Here is a 24,180-nt window from a genome sequence, read left to right on the forward strand (position 1 = left end):
CAACTTGCAGCTCCTTCTGTCCCCTCTGTCTGAAGAGAAGAATCTGCAACCTATGCAGTGCCATCAACAACAAGGGACCAGAAAAGATACAGATCTCTACATGTCCCTATTATAATTCTACCTTTGTGTGGATGCATGGATAGATACATACATTCAACGTATGCTCATATTTTTAAGGTTCCTACTGAGTCAGGGCCAAATTTTCTACATCTTTGGCCCCACCTTTCTAGCTCGCAGTAGATTTCTTTATTTAATAAATGAGTATACCACTCTTCTGTTCACAAGATAAAAACAGAGCAAAATCATACAAATGCAATAAAGCAACAAGCAATAAATCGGCAGGATAAAAGAGTAGCAATAAATCAATCAGATATTAAAAGCTCATCAGATGTTAAACATAGTTAGATGCTCACTTCTTCCACAGTGCTGTCCGAAATTCCATAGCAGCCAATATGGAGATCACTCAAGCCACTGTCCAGGCCTCTCAGAAGAGCTTGATAGTCTGAAGAGACTTTATTGTTAAATGGGGGAAGTGCATAGACAAGCTCTCCACCAATATCTTCCTTGAGATAGGCATCTGGAAGATGAGACTGGATCATGGCTGTCACGGCAGAGGTATCGCAATCTTCTGACACATTTAAAAATGGGCTCTATCGGAAGGGGTGGAGGAGTGAGAGGGAAACAGCACAATAAAACAGTGTGAGGTTTCGATTCTCAAAACATACCGTTTCAATTATGCCAAAGGAGGAAGAATTTGGGATTGGAATTATCAGATGAGAATCTAAACTTATGCTGAGAGTTGTTGGGGCTTTAAAAAAATTTAAATCTTTTTTGTTATATATGCTACTGAGTCAAAATCTGAGCCAGTAGCATATATGTATTTGATTCTTTTTCCAATCCCACCCATCCCTAGATACAATGAATCCTTACAAACATTCAACAGGAGTTGCTCCACTGCATCCCACCTTCACTCCCCACATCACTCTTAGGCTGAAACTACAGTTTAGGTAGTTAGGTTCAATGGTTCTTTTCTACACATTTTGAATCCCAAAGTAGCCCTCTGTGGGGCTGTATCTGAGAAGGAGATGAGGAGGTGGGGAGAGGTTGCTTAATGCTTTCAGTGCCATCTGTTTAAGCTCAAGACCATCCTCCCTAAGCTGCTTTTTCGGCATCCCTAAGTTTGAGGCTTTTCTACACAAGGCTATTAATCAGCTGTTTAATCAACTGTATCTACTTTTGGTTTCGTCACAGAACTGAGATCTGAGCACTACACGAGGAGCATTTCCTTTCCTGCTTTTCTGCTACACAACCTCTGGTGGCACTGTGGTATAGCAGAACAGGACAAATACACAAGAGGAAATTGTGCTTACTTTTGCTTTCACAATTAAATGGGGCATTTTCCCTGGTCTAAAAAAAAAACTCACCAAAAGTACTGGTTAGACACAGAAGTGAAACTGGAGGGTCACAACATTGTCTAAAGAACCCATAAAGAACTGTGAGTAGGGAATGACAAGTGCACAATAAATGCCTCATGTAGAAAAGCCCTCAGTCAATATAACACACTGAGTGAAGGGGAATGGGCTAGTTTGCCATAGCATCTCCTGTCCCACTCAAGACATACACAAAAATGTACCTACTTTCTCCAGCTACTCAAGAAAAATTGTTCCAAAACATCAAATTAACTAAAGGCTAGAGTCTCCTTGACCATTAAATTCTCAAAGGGAAGCTAACTAGACAAGCAGTTGGCCACTTCTGTAGGAATAGCTGATCAAAAAGTGGAGAGCCGAGGAGGAAAAATGGTTATGCTCTTACCATTTCCTATCATTAAAACATGGGCATGCATTACATCCACTTGGGACACATTTCAGTAACAATTCCACTGGATGCTATTTCTTCACCTTCCTTCTGAAACTGGTGTTATTTCAATTTTGAAAACCGTTAGATATTCTCGCACCCTATATGAAAAATGTATGTTTTGCTTAAACCATTCCAAACCTTTTTTTTAGTAAGTGTGAGGTGGTATCCACTGCCAAATGTTTCCTTGAGGTAGAATGGGGATCCACAGCACTTGAGCCCACCATTTTCCAAGAAGGCAATCCTGTCACTCAAGACCTCTGCCTCATCCAAGTGATGGGTGGAGAGAATGATTGTTCTGCCTGAAAACATATAAATAAGCAGTATATTTACAATTTGCCGCCAGGTCCCAGAAGCAGCAGGAAGTGTAAGGGAGAGCAACAAGCAGAGACTCTGGTGGTATCTTCTCCAGGAGATGAATTGTCCAGGCTGAAGAGCAGGTGCTGGGGCCAAGGCTTGATGGGGCTAGATGGAGCTGCACTGGCACCCTGAGTCAGCTGGTGGGGCTTGTAATGTCATTTAGATGGCACCCTCTGTGTAACACAGTTCCGCCTGCAATTTCTTAGGCAGACATGCTGCCTTGGTGAGGCAGAAGGTCACTAGAAATCCCAATTTGAGGTCTCTGACACCTTACAAGAATAATAGTTTCATCGTAAGCCCACCTACCACTCCATTCATAAGCTTCAACCATGATCCAAGCTCACCTAGATCCCCAAATGATTTTTATCCCTAGTATCACAGCCTTAAATACTAATATTTGGTACTATTGCTTTTAAAGTCAGACTGTCCGTTTTTCTTTCTTTTTTGCCAATGTTACCTTTTCTATTTTTTGATATAATCTCCCAAATGCCTCTCCTGGAACATGGATCGACCCCAGTGGTTGGTTCATCCAAAATCACAACCTTTGAACCTCCAAGCAGAGCAATAGATATTGAAAGCTTTCTTTTCATCCCTCCTGATAAAGAACCAGCCAGCTTGTGACGATGGTAGTATAATCCAGTTTGTTTCAAAGTCCTTCAAAGCAGCGTCCCAAAAAAAGAGAATAAACTCGTTCGGTTGCATGTTAACTAAAATAAAAGACTCTATACATATCAAAGCACTATTAGCACAAATGAAAACCTGCTTATTCGGAATTGGCATAATCCAGAATTGTGATTTAACATGTTCCAACTTGGTTTTGTTTGTTTTCCTTTTAAGATCTTTCAGAAGTTCTGGCCAACGTGTCAAGGTCAAGGGCTCAGAGCTGCTATTTGGAATGACAATGGGAGATTCAAATGTACACCTGGCTTGCTTCCTGCTGCACCAGTGACACAAAGCAGCTACAAACCCATTTTGCTTGGACAGTGAAGGCTGATTTATGTCTATAAAGTGGCCCAAAGTAGCCTTAGAAAAACCTGCTACTAAAACCAAACAAAAATGACAATAATGTGGAAAAACTGCAGAACAAGAGCTGCTGTTCTTGGCAAAGGAGATTAGCTTGTCTTGGATTAATGTGATGAAACTTTGACTTCACTACCAATATTTCAATAGGGTTTATTATTCTGATTCAACCAAAGAAAGAAGCACATTTTGACCCAAATTACACCCTGTTCAGGAATCCTCCCAGTAAGTTAGGAGACAGCTTTTCCTCTGTGCAATCTTTTTATGGCACTGTGACTACACTTGTCAGCGAAGCCTTGAGGAAGAAAAGTTGTGGAGGATAATGCTGTAAAAACAAAACAGCGCAATACAAAAAGGGCGTTGCTTGATTCTGATTTTGTCACCTGCAACTACACATATTCTATTCTCAAAGTCGTTGAGTGTCTCAATTTGTAATTAAAATGTTGCATAATATTGTTACCTCGTTGTCTCAAAACACGTAAAATTCTAGAAAAAAATAAAAGATTTTTAAGAAACAAAAAGGTTAAGCTATCAGCCTTGTGTGCAACAGACAGAAGGAAGTACAAGTTCAATGTGAATATTCCAATACATACCATTACATTTGAAGTCCCTAAATGAAGTTCTGTTCATGCTACTGTTATACTGCGCGAACATTAAAAATTGCAACTATGAAATAGTAACTACTTTAGGATGACAGGTATGTAGAGAAAATACAGGACATGACTACATGTTCTTTGCTACCCATGGAATGAGGATGCTTGTTCACAAAGGCCAAAGCAGACATTGCTTCAAATCCCTATCTATCAGCTACATCTTTTTTTTCTTCTTTTTTTTTCATTTTTACTCTAAGTAGGCACAGGGGACCCAATCAGGAACCTAGCATGGGGCGTAGGGGGCTTTAAATAGTTGGATCAGGTCAATGTGCCTACTCTAGAGAAAAAAAGGGGGGAAAGACGTAGCTGCTAGATACAGATTTAAAAGTCTGTTTTGTCTGTTTTGGCGCACAGCTATAGCTTACCCCGACAACACAAGATTTCCTCTCAGTCACAACAGATTTCCACCTCAACCATAAGCAGAAACATCCAACAGTATTTACAGGGAAGTAGGAATTTGGTAACACTGCACACCCATAGGTATGTGAAGTCACAGCACAGATTCTCAGGAATCAGAACAAAGATGCACACAGGGAGGTTTGCTCTGAAGACTGCCATCTTGTCACTTTCCGACCAATCTGACGTTTTGCCATTTCCCCCCCCCATGTTCAGGGTGCTTCCAAAAGGATGGCCTCTAGTGCTGCCCAATCAAAGGACAGCGTGTGGCAGCTACTCTGTCTTCTCCTTCTCAACATTTTCTTTGCGGAAAGAAGAATGATGGAAGTAGTGGTGGGAAAACACAGGAGGGTCGCAAATTGTCTGGACCCCTCATAAAACCCCATGAATGAGGCAGGGCAATTGAAGGATGAAAGACTCATCTGGAAGCACCCTCACTCCTTAGGCTTAAGGGCAGGCTAGGCAATGTACAAGTTTAGTTGTGTATACTTTCAGTGCATTTACATTAATACATAATCAGCAGAGCTTCATTTTCCATCTGGAAGAGGTTACAACAACCTTATTTGAAGCCTGTGCACAACGCGCACCCCCAAAAGCAAAAACAAAGTACATAAGAAATGTAGGAGCGAAAATAACGTTGCGGGCCTTGGCTCTTCTGCTTATAGCCATTTTGACATACCTTTCTACTTCCTCGTGTAACTCCTGCTTGCTCCAGTGAGGTACCTTGATGTAGCCGTATAAAAGCAGGTGCTCCTTGGTGGTGAGGTAACTAAATAATACGTTGTGCTGCATGCAAATCCCCATGTTTTTCCTGATGATATTCTGGTCAGTTCTGATATCTTTACCATAAACAAATATAGTGCCGGATGAAGCGGGAAACAGACCCGTTAGAATAGATCTGGAACGGGGAACATAAGGAATCGCTTAGACAAAATAACCAGCATTTTATTCCATAGGGAATAAGACCTAGCACAGTGGCCAAGAGGCTGAGTTTTGCAGCAGGGACTTCCCTGGTTCAAATCTTGACTCTACCACCAACTCGCTAGGTGGCCTTGGGCAAGCCATTCTCACTCAACCTCAGCCCTGCGACTGTAGGAGGCACCAACAGTTGCACAGGAAGCCTCAGGTTCTTCCTTTATCCTTTAAAGCAGGGGTGAGAAACCTCTTTCAGCCAGAGGGCTAAACTCCATTTCAAGAAGCTCTCATTCCAACAGTGGGTGGAACTGAAGGCAAAAGGGGTGGGATTGTGGCCTAACATTCTTACTGCCAGTAACGAAACCTTAGGAGGGGCATTTAAACCTTTTAGAATGAGCAAAAACTGCACAAAGCCCAGGAAACCACAAAACAATCAATGGTTGGAGAATAGGGGTGTGGGGCCAAGGAAAGGGCCCCCCACACCTCTTCTGGGGAACTCTAGAGGATTGGATGGGACCCCCTGGTTCAGCACACATACTTTGAAGACCATTTGACTTGTGCACTATGAGCCAGGAGGGAGAGTGGCTGTCTCCCTTTGACCAGCAATTGCTATGTTTGTCCAAACTAAGATCCAATGGGTTGTAAAATCCTTATTTTTCGCAGGTTTTGGCCTTCCCTGTGAGAACTATAAACACAGGGCAGGCTTGTGCTCTCAAATTTAAAAATAATTTTAAAAATTAAATGCAAATCAGAATTTGAATATTTTGGGATTTTGAATATGGAAAGTTCTTCAAAGTGTGACCACATTTTATTGCAGCTCTGCCTCCAAGGTTCCACCTCGGTGACAGAAAAGCAATCACAATATATTCTGATCTATAAACTATAGATTAGATTCTGAAATATATTCCAGTTGTTTGGCCACAGATATACCTACAAAACTGCAGTTCTAATAGCACGCTGTTTCACTTAGGCAGAACAGGATCTTCATGCAGACTAGCAAAGCTGAAAAAATAGCAAGTTACCCTGTGGATTTCTGCTCCCTGCCACCTCAGTGGGTCTTAGTTTACTGGGCACTTGACAGTCACTGAGTTAGTGCCTAGTGTAAGTACAAGATGTTGCTGCAGGTCGTTCTCCCACTACGAGCATCAGAAAACAGGCCTAGGTACTGCAGTGCACAGTTTAACAGCAATTCAGCAAAATGGAAACCTTTAGCATCCACAAGTGTTACTGCTTATACATCTGTTGGCCTGGGAGCAAAAAATCCTTTAAATATTCTTGTCAGTGATGACAAGAAATCTGTTTGTGAAGCAGGGGGAGACCTGCTGAGATAAAGAGCATTGGAAGTATATTGTGCAAGGTAACTTCAAAAAGCAGATCTCAAAGACTACATCTGATCTGATGTTAAAGCATCAACATGACACATATTTTATCACTTATCTTCACTAGCTACAAAGCTGGACTTCTGGTGGTTCTGAGCAACTCCTCTTCAAAGGGAACCTACATTGTGGTAGTTTTTCCAGCTCCATTGTGGCCCAGCAACGAAGTTATGTTCCCTTCATAGAAGTTCAGGTTGAGATTCTGAACAGCAGCTTTGGATTCATAGATCTTTGTTATTCCATGAAGAGAAACTCCCACTTTTAAATTGGCAGGCTCAGGTTCAAGGTTAAAAGGCAAAGCACTCTGAACATCTATAAAACAACAAGAGTGGGAAAACCAGTTGAGACTGTGGGAACTTCCACATGAAATATATGTAGGGATGTCAATAAAAGAAAACGCTGGAAATGATATTTTGTGGGATAACACAATGCAGGAACCTATACAGGTATGAGAGCTGGATGGTTTGTAAAACAGTGAGTTTGAATCTGTGTTACTGTACCAGTCTGACATGTCAATGGGAAAAAGGAAAACAATGTCATCTTTTCAGCATCAGGTTAAGAATCCTCTATACCCACTTTTCCCAGGCATTTGATGGCATATGATGGGCTGTTTTAATGCTTCAGTTGAGTATGGTGTTTAGCTGTCATGGATGTTTTAACTGTTTTATGGGGTTGTTGTATTTTACTGTGTTATGGATAGCTGTTTTAGTTGTTCTAAATTTTGTATGTTTTCATTTTGCTGTAAGTCACATTGGGTCTTTTTTTGGAAAAAGGCATCTAAGAAATTTAAATAATAATAAACACAGCTGTTTTAATAATGATAACAATGATAATAATAGTCATCACAGCTGTTTGAATGGAATCTAAACCTCCTATCAAAATTGGACGTATATCTATACATACATTGTTTACAGTGTAAATAAGTATTCACCCCCTTTTGACTTTTCCACATTTTGTTCTGTTGCAACCTGGGCTTAAAATGGATTTAATTAGGATTTCTTGTCACTGATCCAAACAAAATAGTCCATAATGTTGAAATAATTGGAAATAATCTAGATATTCTACAAAATGATTTACAAATAAAAAAACTGAAAAGTCTGGATTGCATAAATATTCACCCCCTTTGCTGTAACACCCCTAAAAAAAGCTGTAATGCAACCAGCTGCCTCCAGAAGTCACATAATTAGTTGAATGGAGTCCACCTGGGTGCAATTCAAATGTCACATGAACTCAGATTAAATACACCTGTTTCTGGAAGGCCACAGAGTTTGTTGGAGAGCATATCTAAACAAACAGCATCATGAAGACCAAGGAGCTATCAAAACACGCCTGGGATAAAGTTCTGGAGAAGCACCAATCAGGGTTGGGTTATAAAAATAATATCCCATACAATGAACATCCCCCAGAGCACCGTTAAATCCATTATTACAAAATGGAAAGAATATGGCATAACCGAGACTCTGCCTAGAGAAGGCCGTCCACCAAAACTGAGTGACTGGGTAAGGAGTGCATTAGCCGGAGAAGCAACCAAGAGGCCAAAGGCAATTCTGAAGTAGGGATGGCATGGGCGCCTGACTGGGTACAGAAATCAGCAGACCCCCCCCATCCGTGCCCCTGAGCCGTGCCCATTGAGCCCCTTTCCCCAATCAACCACCCCTACTCACCGAGCCACTCACACTTACATGGGACCCATCCTCTAGCGCTGTGGCCGCCATTTTGCAAAAAAAAAAAAAAGGTGATCACGAATATGTGCACATCTAGTTGTATGTAAAATGGCACCATTAATTGCCCATATATGCAAGATTACAGGCATACATAGCCCATTTACACCTGCAATCCTGCATATATGGGTGATTCACGGTGCCATTTTGCATACAACTAGATGTGTGCATATTCACGATTGCCTCCCCCCCCCCCAAAATGGCGATTGCAGCACTGGAGAACGGGGCCCAGGTGAGTGAGGGTAGCTTGGTGAGCGGTAGGGAGCTCAAGCGCAGGTCTGGGAGCACGCGTGCAGGGGCTGGGCGGGTGCCCGGAGGACCTGGATGGGGAACGCCCGTCCATGCCTACTCTGCAGGAGCTGGAGAGATCCAAAGCTGAGATGAGATAAACCGTCCATGGGGCAACTATCACCCGGATGCTCCACAAAGCTGGGCTTTATGGAAGAGTGGAGAGAAGAAAGCCATTGCTGACAAAACTCATATCAAATCTCATTTGGATTTTGCAAAAAGGCATATGGGAGACACAGCAAACGCATGTGTGTCGCCCCTGCAGTGGGCGTTGAACTCTTAGGTTAGAGGTGCCAAGATAGTGATAAATCAGATTCCAAGGTTTACTTAGAAGGAGACTTTATTGGGTAACTTACAGCACACAGGTGTACCCAATGGTTGGATCGGACAGCTTCTCTGAACCATGAGCCATGGGGTCAAATGGGTTTTATACAATACATGTCAGCAATGAGGCAGCACAACACTAGCAAGCACAGCACCCCTAGTTCATTCCCAGCATAGGCTAGAAGTGTTTGGTTCTCAAGCACAGCCCCCTGTGAACGAACTTCACTTCCCAGGCAGAGTGCTTGATAAGGCTTTCTACTCGTTAGTAAGGAATGCACTGAGAAGGCTGTTATCGGCCTTTTGACTCATCTGCACATGCTCAGAAGCTTACTAGCATGGGAATTGCACCAATAATGAACTTAAGCAAGCATTATGGATCTCTAGGCCCCTCTAACACTATAAATGACTTGGCTACGCTCCTGGGGCCAATACAGCATGGGAAATGGCTCTCTGGTCCGATGAAACCAAAACTCAGCATTTTGGCCTTACTGCAAAACACTATGTGTGGAGCAAAGCCAACAGTAGTCATTGCCCCGAGAACACCATCCCCAGAGTGAAGGATGATGGTGGCAGCATCATGTTGTGGGCAGGCTTTTTGTTGGTAGGGACTGGAAAACTAGTCAGGATTAAGAGCAAAATGGATGAAGCCAAACACAGGGCAATTCTAGAGGAAAACCTGTTTCAGTCTGCAAGGGACCTGGGACTGGGGCGGAAGTTCACCTACCAGCAGGACAATGACCTTGAATGCACTGCCAAAGTTACACCGAAGTGGTTTAAAAACAAGAACCTGAATGTCTTAGGAAGGCCCAGTCAAAGACCAGACCATAATCTGATTGAGAATCTGTGGCAAGACTTGAAAATTGTTGTCCACCAAAGGTTCCCATCCAACCTGACAGAGCTTGAGCTATCTTGCGAAGAAGAATGGGCAAAAGTTACGGGATCCAGATGCGCAAAGCTGGTAGAGACTTACCCCAAAAGACTCACAGCTGTAATTGCTGCCAAAGGTGCTTCTACCAAGTATTGACTCAAGGGGGTGAATACTTATGCAGCCAACAAATGCCAGTTTGTTTTTGTTTAATTAACTTTTGTGCCACAATAAAAATATTTTTATTTGATTTGGATTCTGGGACCACGGGCTATACTTCCTGGAAGATGGGCTGTTGGCTAGGGATGGGTTGCACCTCACAAAGGATGGGAAGAATGTGTTTGGCCACAGCATGAAGAACTTCATCAGGAGGGCTTTAAACTGAATCCTACGGGGAAGGGAGATGTAATGTTGGGGGTAACAATGGACGTAGGCGCATGCACTGCAATGGAGAGAACAGCGCTGATAGCGCCCAATAATAGTCTTCAGACACATGTAGGAAGAAAGCCAGACTATGAAGCACATGGTCTTCGATGTCTATATACTAATGCCCAGAGTATGGGAAACAAACAGAACGAACTTGAACTCTTAATACAGGAGGGAAATTATGACTTGATAGGTATAACTGAGACTTGGTGGGATGACTCTCATGACTGGAATACAGCAGTTGAAGGATATAACTTGTTCAAAAAGAACAGGAGGAACAGAAAGGGAGGCGGGGTTGCACTGTATGTGAAAAATACATATCTCTGCACAGAAATACAGGAGGAGGAGCTTGGTAGCCCCATCGAGAGCATCTGGGTTGAAATAAATGGAGCAAAGAATAAAAGGAACCTGGTGGTCGGAGTCTACTACCGGCCACCCAATCAAGGAGAAGCCAAGGATGAAACTTTTGAAAAGCAAATAGCCAATGTTTTAAGGAAGCATGATGTAGTAGTAATGGGGGACTTCAATTTCCCCGATATTTGTTGGGAGACAAATTCTGCAAAACATGGCCCCTCCAGGAAATTCCTGACTTGTGTGGCGGATAACTTCCTCCTACAGAAAGCAGAGGAAGGAACTAGAGGATCGGCTATCCTTGACTTGATCCTAACCAACAGAGATGACTTAGTGGATAAAGTAGCAGTTACAGGAACTCTGGGGGAAAGCGACCATGTTGTACTTGAGTTCTTGGTTCTAAGGGAAGCAAAAGCCGAGTGTACTCAAACGCGTACCCTGGATTTTAGGAAAGCTGATTTTAATAAACTCAGAACAATGATCAGTAAGGTCCCATGGCAAACAATGCTAGCGAGAAAAGGAGTCCAAGATGGGTGGGAACTTTTAAAAAAGGAAATTCTCAAGGCACAATCACAAACAATTCCAACAAGAAGAAAAGGTGGAAGACAACAGAAGAAGCCAATGTGGCTTCACAAAAAGCTTAGGGATGACCTGAAAACAAAAAAGGACACATATAGGAAGTGGAAAGAAGGCCAAGTAACAAAGGAAGAGTACAGGCAGGTAGCACAGAATTGCAGGGATGGCGTCAGGAAGGCTAAAGCGGAGAACGAGGTGAGGTTAGCGAGGGATGCTAAAAACAACAAAAAGGCTTTCTTCAGCTACGTGCATAGTAAAAGGCAGAGGAAAGAAATGGTTGTTCAGCTATTAAATAAGGATGGCAAAATGATAACAGATGACAAAGAAAAGGCAGAGGTGCTCAATTCCTACTTTGGCTCAGTCTTCTCCCAAAAGAGGGTCTATGACCCCCCTGGCAAAGGCGAAGTACAGGCTGAAGGGGCAGGATTGCAGCTTGAGATCGACAGGCATATGGTCAAGGAACACCTCATTACTTTGAATGAGTTCAAATCTCCAGGGCCAGATGAACTGCATCCTAGAGTAATAAAGGAACTGGCAGAAGAACTCTCAGAACCGCTGTCTATTCTCTTTGAGAAATCATGGAGGACCGGGGAAGTGCCAGATGACTGGAGGAGGGCTAACGTTGTCCCTATCTTCAAAAAGGGTAAAAAGGAGGAACCTGGGAACTACAGACCAGTCAGTCTGACATCAATCCCTGGGAAAATTCTGGAGCAGATCATAAAGCAATCCATCTGGAAGCACCTTGACAACAATGCCGTGATTACTCGAAGCCAACATGGATTTGTCAAAAACAAGTCCTGCCAGACAAATCTGATCTCATTTTTTGATCAAGTCACCTCCCTTGTAGACCGTGGGAATGCTGTAGACATCATATACCTCGACTTCAGCAAAGCTTTCGACAAAGTGCCCCATGATATCCTGATGAGCAAACTTGCTCGAAGTGGGCTAGATGAAACAACGATCCGGTGGATCCACAGTTGGCTACAGAATCGGACTCAAAGAGTGCTTATCAATGGGACCTTCTCAAGCTGGGGAGAGGTAACGAGTGGGGTACCGCAGGGCTCAGTCCTGGGCCCAGTGCTCTTCAACATTTTTATTAATGACTTGGAGGAGGAGGTGCAGGGAATGCTGATCAAATTTGCAGATGACACAAAATTGGGAGGGATAGCTAATACTTTGGAAGACAGAAACAAAATTCAAAGTGATCTGGATAGACTGGAGTGCTGGGCAGAAAACAACAGAATGGCATTTAATAGGGACAAATGCCAAGTTCTGCACCTAGGAAAAAGAAACCAAATGCACAGTTACAAGATGGGGGATACGTGGCTCAACCACACTACGAGCGAGAAGGATCTTGGAATTGTCGTCGATCACAAGCTGAATATGAGCCAACAATGTGATGTGGCTGCAAAAAAGGCAAATGCTATTTTGGGCTGCATTAATAGAAGCATCGCTTCCAAATCCCGGGAAGTACTAGTTCCCCTCTACTCAGCACTGGTTAGGCCTCATCTGGAGTACTGTGTCCAGTTCTGGGCACCACACTTTAAGAAGGATGCAGACAAGCTGGAGAGGGTTCAAAGGAGGGCAACAAAGATGATCAGGGGACTGGAAACAAAGCCCTATGAAGAGAGACTGAAAGAACTGGGCATGTTTAGCCTTGAGAAGAGAAGACTGAGGGGAGATATGATAGCACTCTTCAAGTACTTGAAAGGTTGTCACAGAGAAGAAGGCCAGGATCTCTTCTTGATCATCCCAGAGTGCAGGACACGGAATAATGGGCTCAAGTTACAGGAAGCCAGATTCCGGCTGAACATCAGGAAAAACTTCCTGAGTGTCAGAGCAATACGGCAATGGAACCAATTACCTGGGGAGGTGGTGGGCTCTCCCACACTGGAGGCCTTTAAGACGAGGCTGGACAGCCATTTGTCAGGGATGCTCTGACTTGGATTCCTGCATTGAGCAGGGGGTTGGACTCGATGGCCTTGTAGGCCCCTTCCAACCCTACTATTCTATGATTCTATGATTCTATGATTTTGCTCCTTCAAAGTGTTAAGTATGTTGTGTAAATAAAATGGTAAAAATGCCAATTAAATACATTTTAATTCCTGGTTGTAACACAACAAAATGTGGAAAAGTCCAAGGGAGGTGAATACTTGTGCAAGGCACTGTATTTAAAAAGCATAGTGCAGGAACTCTGGTTTTAAATGAGCGGCAGATTTAACAGCAAATTTAAGAGCAGTGATTATTTTTACCACAAAAAGATATGGTTTGAAATGGGCAGCCTTTTAGTAGCTGCAAGTGTCACATTTAAGTATGGGAATGATACAGTGTCTAAGGGTAAACAATTTCCTTTTCTGATATCTGTGAGGAAATCTGCCCCACATCAGTTTCAGATCTAAATTGCCTTTGGATTACACAATGAAAATTAGCCAATGCATTTCCTCAGATTTGTGTCTGAATAATATGAAACATAAATATCACCAAATACAGGCAAAACCTTCTGGCAAATATAAACTGTGTTGCCAGAATAAGGGTTTCAATTCACTCTTTAGCCGCAAGATAGTTACGGGATTTTAGATTTTGACAAATATCCATTTTGCCTTCCAGAACAAATCTAATGGTTTAAGTCTAATGGTTTAATGAAATATATTAAAAACCTGAAATACATACACATCTTTTCAGGGAATGTCGGCTGTTTTCTCAAGAAAAAGTTGGTGAAAAGATAACTTTTCATCTTCTCACTCCATGCTGGGATGTAACCATAGCGCTCTTCCCAATAAGACGGAAGGAGTGGAAAATACCATGGGGCTGCCATACCATATTTTCCTGTAATAAAAAAAGACAACAGAGAAACAGGGGGTTAGACATTTGAAAAGTTACCATTTTTAAATGCTCGTACTATAGCATCTAGAGTTCTGAATAATGTATACATTATCTTTACCACTGCAGAGAAAGTGGTAGTGAGTTGAATGTAATTTCATCACCTTTTGAAAGTGCTCAACTCTGATTCAGTGAGTGTGCTGTTTTGTCCCCTCACCTCTCAGAATGATATTGATTTACTTAGGGTACCCAGTTTCATGTAGTCTTTCTTGACCACATGGATGCCACTACAGCATCGAAATAATAACATGAAATCTAGCACATGCATTCCTGCATTTATGTGGTGTGGTACCTGTGGAAATTTGCCAGGCAAATGTGTGGTGGAGAGTTCACCCTAAATTGCAAATGGAAAATTACGTCTCAGAATGGGAGCATGCGCTACGGTCACCACTGGGATGCCATCAAAAATTATTTCCCCATGGTAAATGGTCCCCATCCTGTCTACAACATTTGCAAATACCATCAACATGATTTACTCCCTTTATGTAGCATCTTCCCCACAGAATCATAGAATAGTAGGGTTGGAAGGGGCCTACAAGACCATCGAGTCCAACCCCCTGCTCAGTGCAAGAATCCAAGCATCCCGGACAAGTGGGTGTCCAGCCTCATCTTGAATGCCTCCAGTGTGGGAGAGCCCACTACCTCCCCAGGTAATTGGTTCCATTGTCGTATTGCTCTAAAGGTCAGAAAGTTTTTCCTGATGTTCAGCCGGAATCTGGCTTCCTGTAACTTGAGCCCATTATTCCGCATCCTGCATTCTGGGATGATCAAGAAGAGATCCTGGCCTTCCTCACTGTGACAACCTTTCTGGTACTTGAAGAGTGCTATCATATCTCCCCTCAGTCTTCTCTGTCTAAACATGCCTAGTTCTTTCAGTCTGTCTTTAGGGCTTTGTTTCCAGTCCCCTGACCATTTTCGTTGCCCTCCTCTGAACCCTCTCCAGTTTGTCTGTATTCTTAAAAATGTGGTGCCCAGAACTAGACACAGTACTCCAGATGAGGCCTAACCAGTGCTGAGTAGAGGGAAACTAATACTTCATGTGATTTGGAAGCTATGCTTCTATTAATGCAGCCCAAAATAGCATTTGCCTTTTTTGCAGCCACATCACATTGTTAGCTCATATTCAGCTTGTGATCAACAACAAGATCCTTCTCGCTTACAAACACATCCTTCCCCACAGCCCCCGGGTCACAGAATGGGAGCATGCAGACTCTCACTGTGACAGGCAAATGTCCTATGTTAAGTACTTACAAATGTACAGAGGAGAGGATGTCCCGGAGAGGATGGTTTTGGTGGCTTCTCAGTGGTGACTATAGCATTAGCTTCAGTTCACACTTTTTCCCACCTAACACAATTTTAATAACCAAATAATGTCTTTATAATCTATCAGCACCTTTTAATATTTTTTATTATTCTTGTATTAATAGCCTGTTCTACTTACCTGGAAAAACATTCCTAATGTACCAGCCCAGAATGAAATAAATAAAAGAATCCATCAGAATTAGCCAGCACATCCAGCCAAAATTAGTGTTGTCTCCTGACATAGGCGATTCATACATGTTATCCCACTGGATGCCTACAAATAATTTTTAAAAAAACAATACAAAGGACGATTATTGCATTGGATAACGGAACAGTTTGTTATCAGGGCTGCCCCAAGACCTGTCCCATATAAAGACAACACATACCAATGCCTTGTTCTTCATAGCGGGCGATATATTGGCTTGCATAGCTGAATGCAGTTGGGGACAACAAGCCCTGGGAAAAAGAAGCAGGAAAGCAAAAAACCTATTGAAACTTTTGCACACAATTATCCACGTGAGCAAACATAAACTATGTAGATTTCGAATAAATACATATTATAGAATTAAAATTATGCAGCACATTCAGCTAAGCATAAACATATATTAACTAAAAAGGGGGGGGGGGACTGGAAAACAGGAATAAATAATTCCCAAGAGAAAGAATATAGAGCGGCTTAGAGGATCATTTTGTTGATCTCATTTGTATTTCCACCCGTCTTCTTCCAAAGAACTCAAGGCAATGTACACATGCTTCATTGTGTCTTCACCAAGACTGGTAATGAGAAAGCGGATTTATTCAAGAGGCCACTGAGCGAACTTGGGTAAGCTGGTTTGAATCCGACATTCCACATTCAAACCAAATATTCTAGCCACTGTGCCAGTGGCTCTCTATTTTACTCTGTCTTGGATAAGAATAAATATATAAGTGTTACCTCATCAGGAGAGGGAGTGCCAATTCTGTGGGAAGGAGCCAGACATTTGGCCCCTGCCCATATGGCTGAATCATTTAAATATCTTCGAGTAAGGGGAGACATGATAGAGGGGTGCAAAATTATGCATGGTGTGGAGAACGTGGATAGGGAAACATTTTTCTCCCTCTCTCATAATACCAGAACCCGAGGTCATCCCATGAAGCTGACTGGTGGGAGATTCAGGACAGATCAAAGGAAGGACTTCTACACATGGCACATAGTTAAACTATGGGATTCACTTCCACAAGATATAGTGACAGTCACCAAGTTGGATGGCTTTAAAAGGGGGTTAGACAAATTCATGGAGAAGAAGGCTATCAATGGTTACTAGTCCTGATGGCTCTATGCTACCTCCAGTATCAGAAGTAGTGTGCCTATGTACACCATTTGCTGGAGAACTTGAGCAAGAGGGTGCTGCTGCATTCATATTCTGCTTGTGGGTTTCCCATGGGCTGCTGGTTGGCTGCTGTGTGAACAGAATGCTGGACTAGGTGGAGCCTTGGTCTGATCCAGCAGGGCCCGCCCTTCTTATCTTAAGTTCCCAGGCATGCAGGAGCTGCTAACAGGAAAAGCAACTACCATGCTTTGTACTACCTTTAGAGAGCATGGCTGCCTGGAAGGATACTAAGAGCTGTAGGACTTTTTTTCTGTCTAAACATGCATAGGATTGCACCTGTATACCACTTAATATCCTAAAATCTCTAAGTGGTTCACAATACATGCATGTGCATGCACATACACATAAATACACATTACCGGGAAGGCGCATTTTTCTGCTGTTACTTGACAACACTCTATTGGTCGTGAAATGGCCAGTAAGGCCTCCTCAGAAGATCTCAGTAGTCCACTTGGTGTATATAGGGGAAGGCAGCCTGCTAGGTATCTTGGTCCCAAGTTGTTTAGGGCTTTGCGTATCAACAACAAAACTTTGAACATGGCTCAATAGTTAACAGGTCACCAGTGCAGTTCTTTTAACACAGGCATAAAATACGTATAGCTCGGTGCTCCACTAAGCAACCTAGCTGCTACATTCTGCACTAGTTGCAGCTTCCAAATCTGGCATAAGAACAGCCCCACATAGAGCACAACATACGGCCCTTCACCTAGATGCTATCCTTCCACCAAGGAGCAGTGCTTTGATCCTCACAACAATCCTGTGAGGTAGATTAGCTTGAGAGGCAAGGACTTATCCCAAGCTGCTTAGTGAGCTTCATAGCTGAGCCGGGAGTTAAACTGGGTTTCATGTATCCAAACGTACCACCGTCCGTAACCACTATGTCACACTGCCTCTCAGTGGGACAACTTGACTTTGCATGTATTTTAGAAAGCAAACATCTCAGGGGAAGAACAATGTTTAATTTGACTCAGAACCAGTACGCTCACACACACACATTCTCTCTTCAGGTAACAATAAAAAACTCATTCATCTGACGAGATTAATAAAAAGATGATCATGGCCCATTTAGTGTGATGGCTATGCCTGTCTTTTTTATAGTCTCATCAGTCAGAACAATCCCACACAACATTTATTTGATCTTTTCTATTGACCTTTGAAATTAATTAAAAACTCCCATGTTGCTTTAGGCATCACCCAATTGGGTGCTACATCAACAATGGTTATATTGTGAGGGAATGATTTTGGTCGGATGGACCCATGGCTTAGTAAGAGAGCATACGTTTTGCATGCACAAAGCCCCAGGTTCAGTCCCTGGTACGTCTACTGAAAAGGTGCTCAAATAGCAAAGTCTGAGACTGTGGAGAGCTGCTGCCAGTCAGAACAGAGAATACTGGGCTAAATGGGCCAGTCGTCTGCCTTGGTGTAAGACAGTTTCATATGTTCCCGTGTGGTAGGGCCTAACACTATATGTGCCATATAATAAAATACCTCTGCTATTGTCTGCTTGTGAGACAAACCACAATGTGCCTTTAGGTTGACCAAAAATAAAACTTCAATTGTAAATGTCCCTTTCATCTTAACATAAGGAAAGACTTACCAGTAGGCTCTTCAAGGAGAAGCTGATGTGATTCTCAACGACAAGCAGGACAATGAAGGGGAAAAAGGTCAGGATGTAGATGAGGCACCCAACCAAAGCCGCAATGTTGGTGTTGTTGAAGAAAACACTGATGAGGTAGCACATGGCTATGACAGAGAAGCTGTAGTCCATGAAGTACAGGAACAAGATCACGACATTTATGCTGGGAAGGACATTCCCAACTTTGAGGATCACAATGAGAAATGTGCTAGTAATTAAGAGAAAAGTGGCACACTCGATGAACCAGGCAAAGAAGTGGCTGCTGGAGTTGACACCCATCATCTTCATATACTGTGGAGCAGAAATTAAAAGGATATCCACTCAATTTCATTTAAATGTATCTTACATACTGCAGTGTTATCATTCTGTAGTGTAGGCTTATTAAGATGCACAGGTTTTCTGTTCTAAAACAAAAGGGATAGTTGAGTAGCTTGCAAAACTAATTGCATTTTTACAGCCTTGGAGAGGGGTGTGCCAGTCTGTACAAGGCATTCACAAGTGGCAGCAAACTAAGCCAATCACAGCCCACTCCTCATGTACTATGGGCTGTCAGATGCTTGACACTGTCCCCTCCTCAGTTCCTAATTTTGCTACCCTGGGCAGGCAGCAAAGCTAGAATTATTAACATGTCCTGAACTGGTTGCCTTACATAGGTAGCTGGCTATTTTTGGCTTGTTGAGTTGCAACTGGTGCAGGCCCAATCTACCATGTGTCTTCCCAGTAGAGGCTATTGACGGATGCAATATCAGCCATAGCTCTGCCAATGTCTGTTGCCAAGCACTATTCACTCCATCAAAATCTTGAATGATTGAAAAGTTAGGACTCTCAAGTTTACTATGAAAAAATGTAAATCAAATAAATAAATAACATCACAGAGCGATGCAAAGTTGGTGGAACTTACTGCCCAAATACGTGGCGCTTCCCAGAAAATACAGCAATCCCTTTGTTATTAGTGGGCCAATTCACTGACCAAATCATGCACCTCACCCTAAAACACATCTTAACATTTCTAGGGCATTTCTTTGATCTTGAAGTGAACATTCAGAACTCAAAGATTAGGAGACAGACTTTCTAAAGCTGGGATGAATATAGTGTACTTGAATGTGAAATATTTGTTCAATGATTCAGTGTGAAATATTTGTTCTAGTCACCTCATATACCGTCTAGTTCTATGGTAACTAGGGAAGGGTGAGAATTGCAGTTAGGTTCAGCTTTGATAAGAACATACCCAAATTCACAAAGTTCTCCAGATTCAGGACAAAAAGAACCTGACATTCAAAACATTCAAATGTGGGAGAAAATGAAACAGACAGATTTGTCCATCTAGCCCAGTGCTTTGAATGCTTTTCTCTTGAAAATCTGGGTTTGAATCTCTGTGTGTTCAGCGATGTTAGTGCTTAATTAGGTTTGCCGCCTCTTTTTTCTGACAGACTGATTTCTAACAGCTCTGTGGCAAGCAGGTCCATCATGGTACCCCCCGCGCTGGGAATAATAGCTGTACTTACTGAATTTGGCTGGTGCAGGCAGATGGGTGAGAATTTTGTTTCAGTTTGTTTTTCATATGAATTTACCAAAATTTAAAAGGTTCATATTCAGGAGAGAACCTGGGGTTTAAATTTGAGATTAGAACTTGAATCTAAAAAAATTGAAGGCAGGAGAAAGCAAAACTGGCAGATTCGCCCATCCCTAGGTAGATCTGCAAAACCAAGAATCTGTTGGCCTCTTTTTATGAAGAGCCACTGCCACCGAGCTCCTTCCTGTGGCAACACACTAACAGCAGAAGCCCCAGGCAATGTGTAAGAAGATCATGTTGTGGCCACTCCCCATGCCAGAGCTGGCACAGTTTCCAGGAGCAGCAAACCTGTCATGGCCAAGGGCTTCTGACGTTAACTTCTGAAAGGCCTATGCTCTGCTTCCCCTACATATACTTTAAGGGCTAGATCTAGTGCTCCTGTGGATAGATAAAACTCTACAGAATTCATGACTCTTTACACCAGCTGCTGTTCTAACATCATAGGGGTATCCCTTGAAAGGAAGGCGGGGAGGGTGTCAGGAGCGCCCTAGCTGCCTCTTAAAAGTCCCCTCCAGTAGCCCAAACAAGATGCAGACAAAAGGGATTCTCTCCAAGGCTTTATTCCTTTACAACTTAATGACTCTTTCAGATGCTAATTGCCAGTGACTAAGCAAGGAACTGCAAAGGGTATCCTAACAGGGTAACCTAAGCTCCATCTGTGCAGTTGGTCCCCATTTTGAGGAGAAGGGCGGGAAAGCTCTGAAACTTATGGGCTTGGAGGGGAGGCTTCCCCCGCTTACCCGTGGGGCATCAGGGCGCAGCCGTTGCTGTAGCGCCTTGCGTCTAGCAACAACCGATCTCCCGCTCTTTCGCTGCCAGGGTCACTATCTCTCTCAGGAATGTGAGCGGGGGGGGGGGGGCCCTCTCCCTGCAACTGCACCTCTGAGAGACGAGCGGGCTCCTGTCCCATGGGTTGTAGCTCTTTCTCAGTATCAGAGCTGCTTTGGGGCTCTATGGGCTCAGTTCCAACCCTGACAGAGGGGCTCTGATTCTTAAAAAGCAATAATTTTATCTACTTAACCTGTGGAATTGATTAAATTGCTAGTGAAACAGATGACATTCCCTTTAAAAACAAATCACTGGATGTTAGCAGTCGGGCTGTACACTAGAACATTTTTAGTAGAAATAGCTCATTTTTAAAACAAGTGAGCAGCACTAATTTGAGAGTAGTTGGGCTAAGGCAACAATTGATGTTATAGGAGGGGATGCTGCAAGTTTTCATTGACTACTGAGGAAAAGAATTGCAGTGGTGAAAGTTCAGTTTGAAAACTAAATCAAGTCAAGGTATGGAAAAGATTTTCACATTGATCGCTCTACCCTCTCACAGGAAATCTAATCTCGCACATGTCTCATAGCCTAATCAAGACAATCACAAAAACAGGTATCAAGAGGTCAGGGATGTAGAATCATCTTAGCAGGAGCAATTACAAAACAAATAATTTCCTAAGAATGCACTGATGTATATAAATAAAGATACAAACAGCTCCCAATCACTGATTTGATTAATGAACCTTGCTCTGTTGCAGTCCTTATCTGCAATCTATGGCTTTCTTTCAGAGGCTTGGGGCATAATCCAAAGAGATCCTTAGTTTTGGGATGTAGCTGCTCATAGTACACTGAAAGCCATCCCCCATGGAGTTTCAAGAGCATATTAGATTCTGTGCTCCTTGGGGCAGGGTCCTGCCTTTATGTTATTACTCCGTAAAATGCCATGAGCAGCAATATTGTGCAAAATAAATAAATTATGCTTGTTGCGTGACACCTGGAGAGGGGGGTAGTGGGGGTGGGATATGGAAATGGTGTGATGGGGACAACATGAGAAGCCTACTGCGTGCGTGTGTAGAATTCACTATGCAGCCTTTGCCTGGCAGCCCGACACTGCAAGAGAGCCCAGTGATTTGTTTTTTGCTCTTTTAACTCTCATAGCTTATTGCAGTCTTGTGCTCCTTCCAATCTTTGCTATCTCGTTTCTTCCCCTATAGTTATGCTGGGGTAATGAAGCTATGCTTATGTTTCAGTGGAGGTGCCTAATGACTGCCATGCCATTAGACTGAATGGTTCTTTCAAAAAGATCTTGTGCAGATGTGCAAGTTGCAGATAAGGCACGTGTTCAACATGGATCAAGTTGAGACTTACAAAGAGCAAAGCAGCAGTAAAAAGAAGACCTGACTGTCCTACTGCTCAACTACTGGGAGGCAACAACAAGCATGCTTCTCTGCATTCTTGGAGCACCAATTCTATCACCCTAAGGGTACAGCCCTGTGTGCTCTGAGAAACGGGGTCTGCATAGAAGAGATCAGTTGGCACTCTCGTGGCATTATCTATAGTCCTATCCAATTGCAGTGCCCAGTGCATTTGCTTGGAGAAGAGGTCGAGTATGGTTTTTATAAGTGCTTTGTCTGTCAGCCTCTGTGAACAAGCCAACTGGGAGGTATTGCTGCCAGGGAACGCTGCAGAGTGGCTCCCATCCACACACTGGCAATCTAATTTTGTAAGGCTAATAAGCAGGTATAGCTGCAGGGTGTGGTGAATACTCAAAACTTCAGACTACCTCATAAAGCCTCAGGTCTTTTTCTTGAACGAGTTTCTTCACAAAAGCTGCAATGAAAAGTATCCAAGCAGCCATCAGTGAAAATGGAAGAGAGTAGGTCACACTAGTTAGGAACCTGTAAAAAGCAAAGCAATTATTTAGCTAAATGCAAAGTGTGTTGGCTTAGGGAATTATATTATTTTCCAAATAAAAGCCTTTCAACAGGACAGACATGTTTTCTCTGTAACATGGACTGTAATTGAAAAAGACTTGGAACATTCTAGGAACTGGTAAACATTGTCCATGAAAAATATTTTGCTGTAAGGCAAAAAAAATGCCGCTACTGGTTTGTAGATCTTACAGCCTCTTTGTTGAATCATGTCTTGGGTCCCACTCTTCTTTGATCTACACTTCACACTCCTTCCTCTGCATGCATTCTTACAGGTACACAAAGATATGTACCCTTCCTTTGCCTAGCTAATTTCGCATGGCAGGATAGCACGTGCACCCAAGACATGACATCACAGTTCGTGGCATGCTTACTATGCCCCTGCCATGCAATATTGACATGTACACAATAGAAACAAGCTTTCAGAAGAGCTGAGCTGTCGGAACAAATCTGAGTTCCTCCCAAGAACTGTGTGACCAAAACAGCAAGCCTCTGCACACTTATTTGAGAGATAGTCCTACTAAACTCACTGAGCAAGAATGCCTAGACTAAGCTGTCAATTTATGCCAAGCAAGGTAATCCTTGAAAAGTATCATCTGTACGTCCATAATAAGGTTAGAGGCTGAAAACTGAATTTGAAATTTCACTTGTAATAAAGCAGTATGACGTTTCATAATTTTTACAATTAACATATATACATATTAAATGATCAGAATGAATGCAATTGTAAACAAATGAGATGTAATTTCACAGTAAATATCATCTTACTTTTACTATCAGGAAAGAGGCTGTGACCTTTTCAGGGGATAATGAATATAAAAAGGACAAGGACTTTTCCGTCATGAGAAGAAGCCAGGCAAACCTTATCTGACCTTTTTTTACTCTGAGGCAAGTCCTAACGTATTAAAAAATGTTTATTCCCTGGCAAATGTGTATAGAGGAAAAATCCAACATAAGTCCTATTTAGGGGTTTAAATTAGTCATGACTAATATAAATACTATTCATTTCAGTAGGTCTACTCTAAGTAGGACTTGTGTTGAATTTTACCCTAGGATTGCAACCCTAAGATTTACTTCTGAATAAACATGCATAGGATTGAGCGGTTAAAACTGTAAACCTAACAATATTTACTTGGAACGAAGTTTCACTAAAGCTGAGCTTTTCTGCAATCTTTAATTAATACAACAAAGTATGGATTAGATGTAGATTCACTGGTGAAGTTCTGGGGTTATTTAAAAAAAAAATTGGGCCTAAAGACAATTTATTGTGAACATGATAACAATACCTAAAACATGTTAAATGAAACAAAGAAATCAAACCTTATTCCAACTATTAATGAACAGCTTATCAAGAAGTGATACGTAGTTAAGAGTAAAAACTGTCTTTATTCTTAAATTTAAGAAATACACAACCAGATGTTATAGAATTCAGCTATAATGAATCATAGGTTTATGAGGTTTTGGAATAAGAGAAATAGAACCTTTTTCCAGGCTTTTGCAGGAGGAGCCTATGAAAGCATAAAGTAGATTATGCAAAGCATGCAATGGTTGAAGAGTGACTGGATGTATTCAATTATCATGTTTCTCTATGGATT

At 42.4% G+C, this 24,180-nt stretch overlaps 1 protein-coding gene across 1 annotated transcript in view; it reads right to left on the minus strand.

Annotated features, from left to right (window-relative positions):
- Positions 1–24,180, minus strand: part of ABCA12 (ATP binding cassette subfamily A member 12) — a 201,577-nt gene that overhangs the window by 73,583 nt on the left and 103,814 nt on the right. Inside the window, exons 22-31 of the mRNA XM_084830130.1 lie at positions 22,438–22,552; positions 18,275–18,604; positions 15,694–15,763; positions 15,447–15,581; positions 13,796–13,951; positions 6,700–6,886; positions 4,963–5,181; positions 2,672–2,868; positions 1,996–2,156; positions 414–650 (exon numbers count right to left, since the gene is read on the minus strand). Of these exons, the coding sequence (XP_084686256.1) occupies positions 414–650; positions 1,996–2,156; positions 2,672–2,868; positions 4,963–5,181; positions 6,700–6,886; positions 13,796–13,951; positions 15,447–15,581; positions 15,694–15,763; positions 18,275–18,604; positions 22,438–22,552 (1,807 nt within the window). The remainder of the gene's footprint in view (positions 1–413; positions 651–1,995; positions 2,157–2,671; positions 2,869–4,962; positions 5,182–6,699; positions 6,887–13,795; positions 13,952–15,446; positions 15,582–15,693; positions 15,764–18,274; positions 18,605–22,437; positions 22,553–24,180) is intronic.

This window comes from Heloderma suspectum, chromosome 1 (genome assembly GCF_057233095.1).
Source record: "Heloderma suspectum isolate Gila_16-S chromosome 1, 16-S_ref, whole genome shotgun sequence".
Classification (NCBI taxonomy): Eukaryota; Metazoa; Chordata; class Lepidosauria; order Squamata; family Helodermatidae; genus Heloderma; species Heloderma suspectum.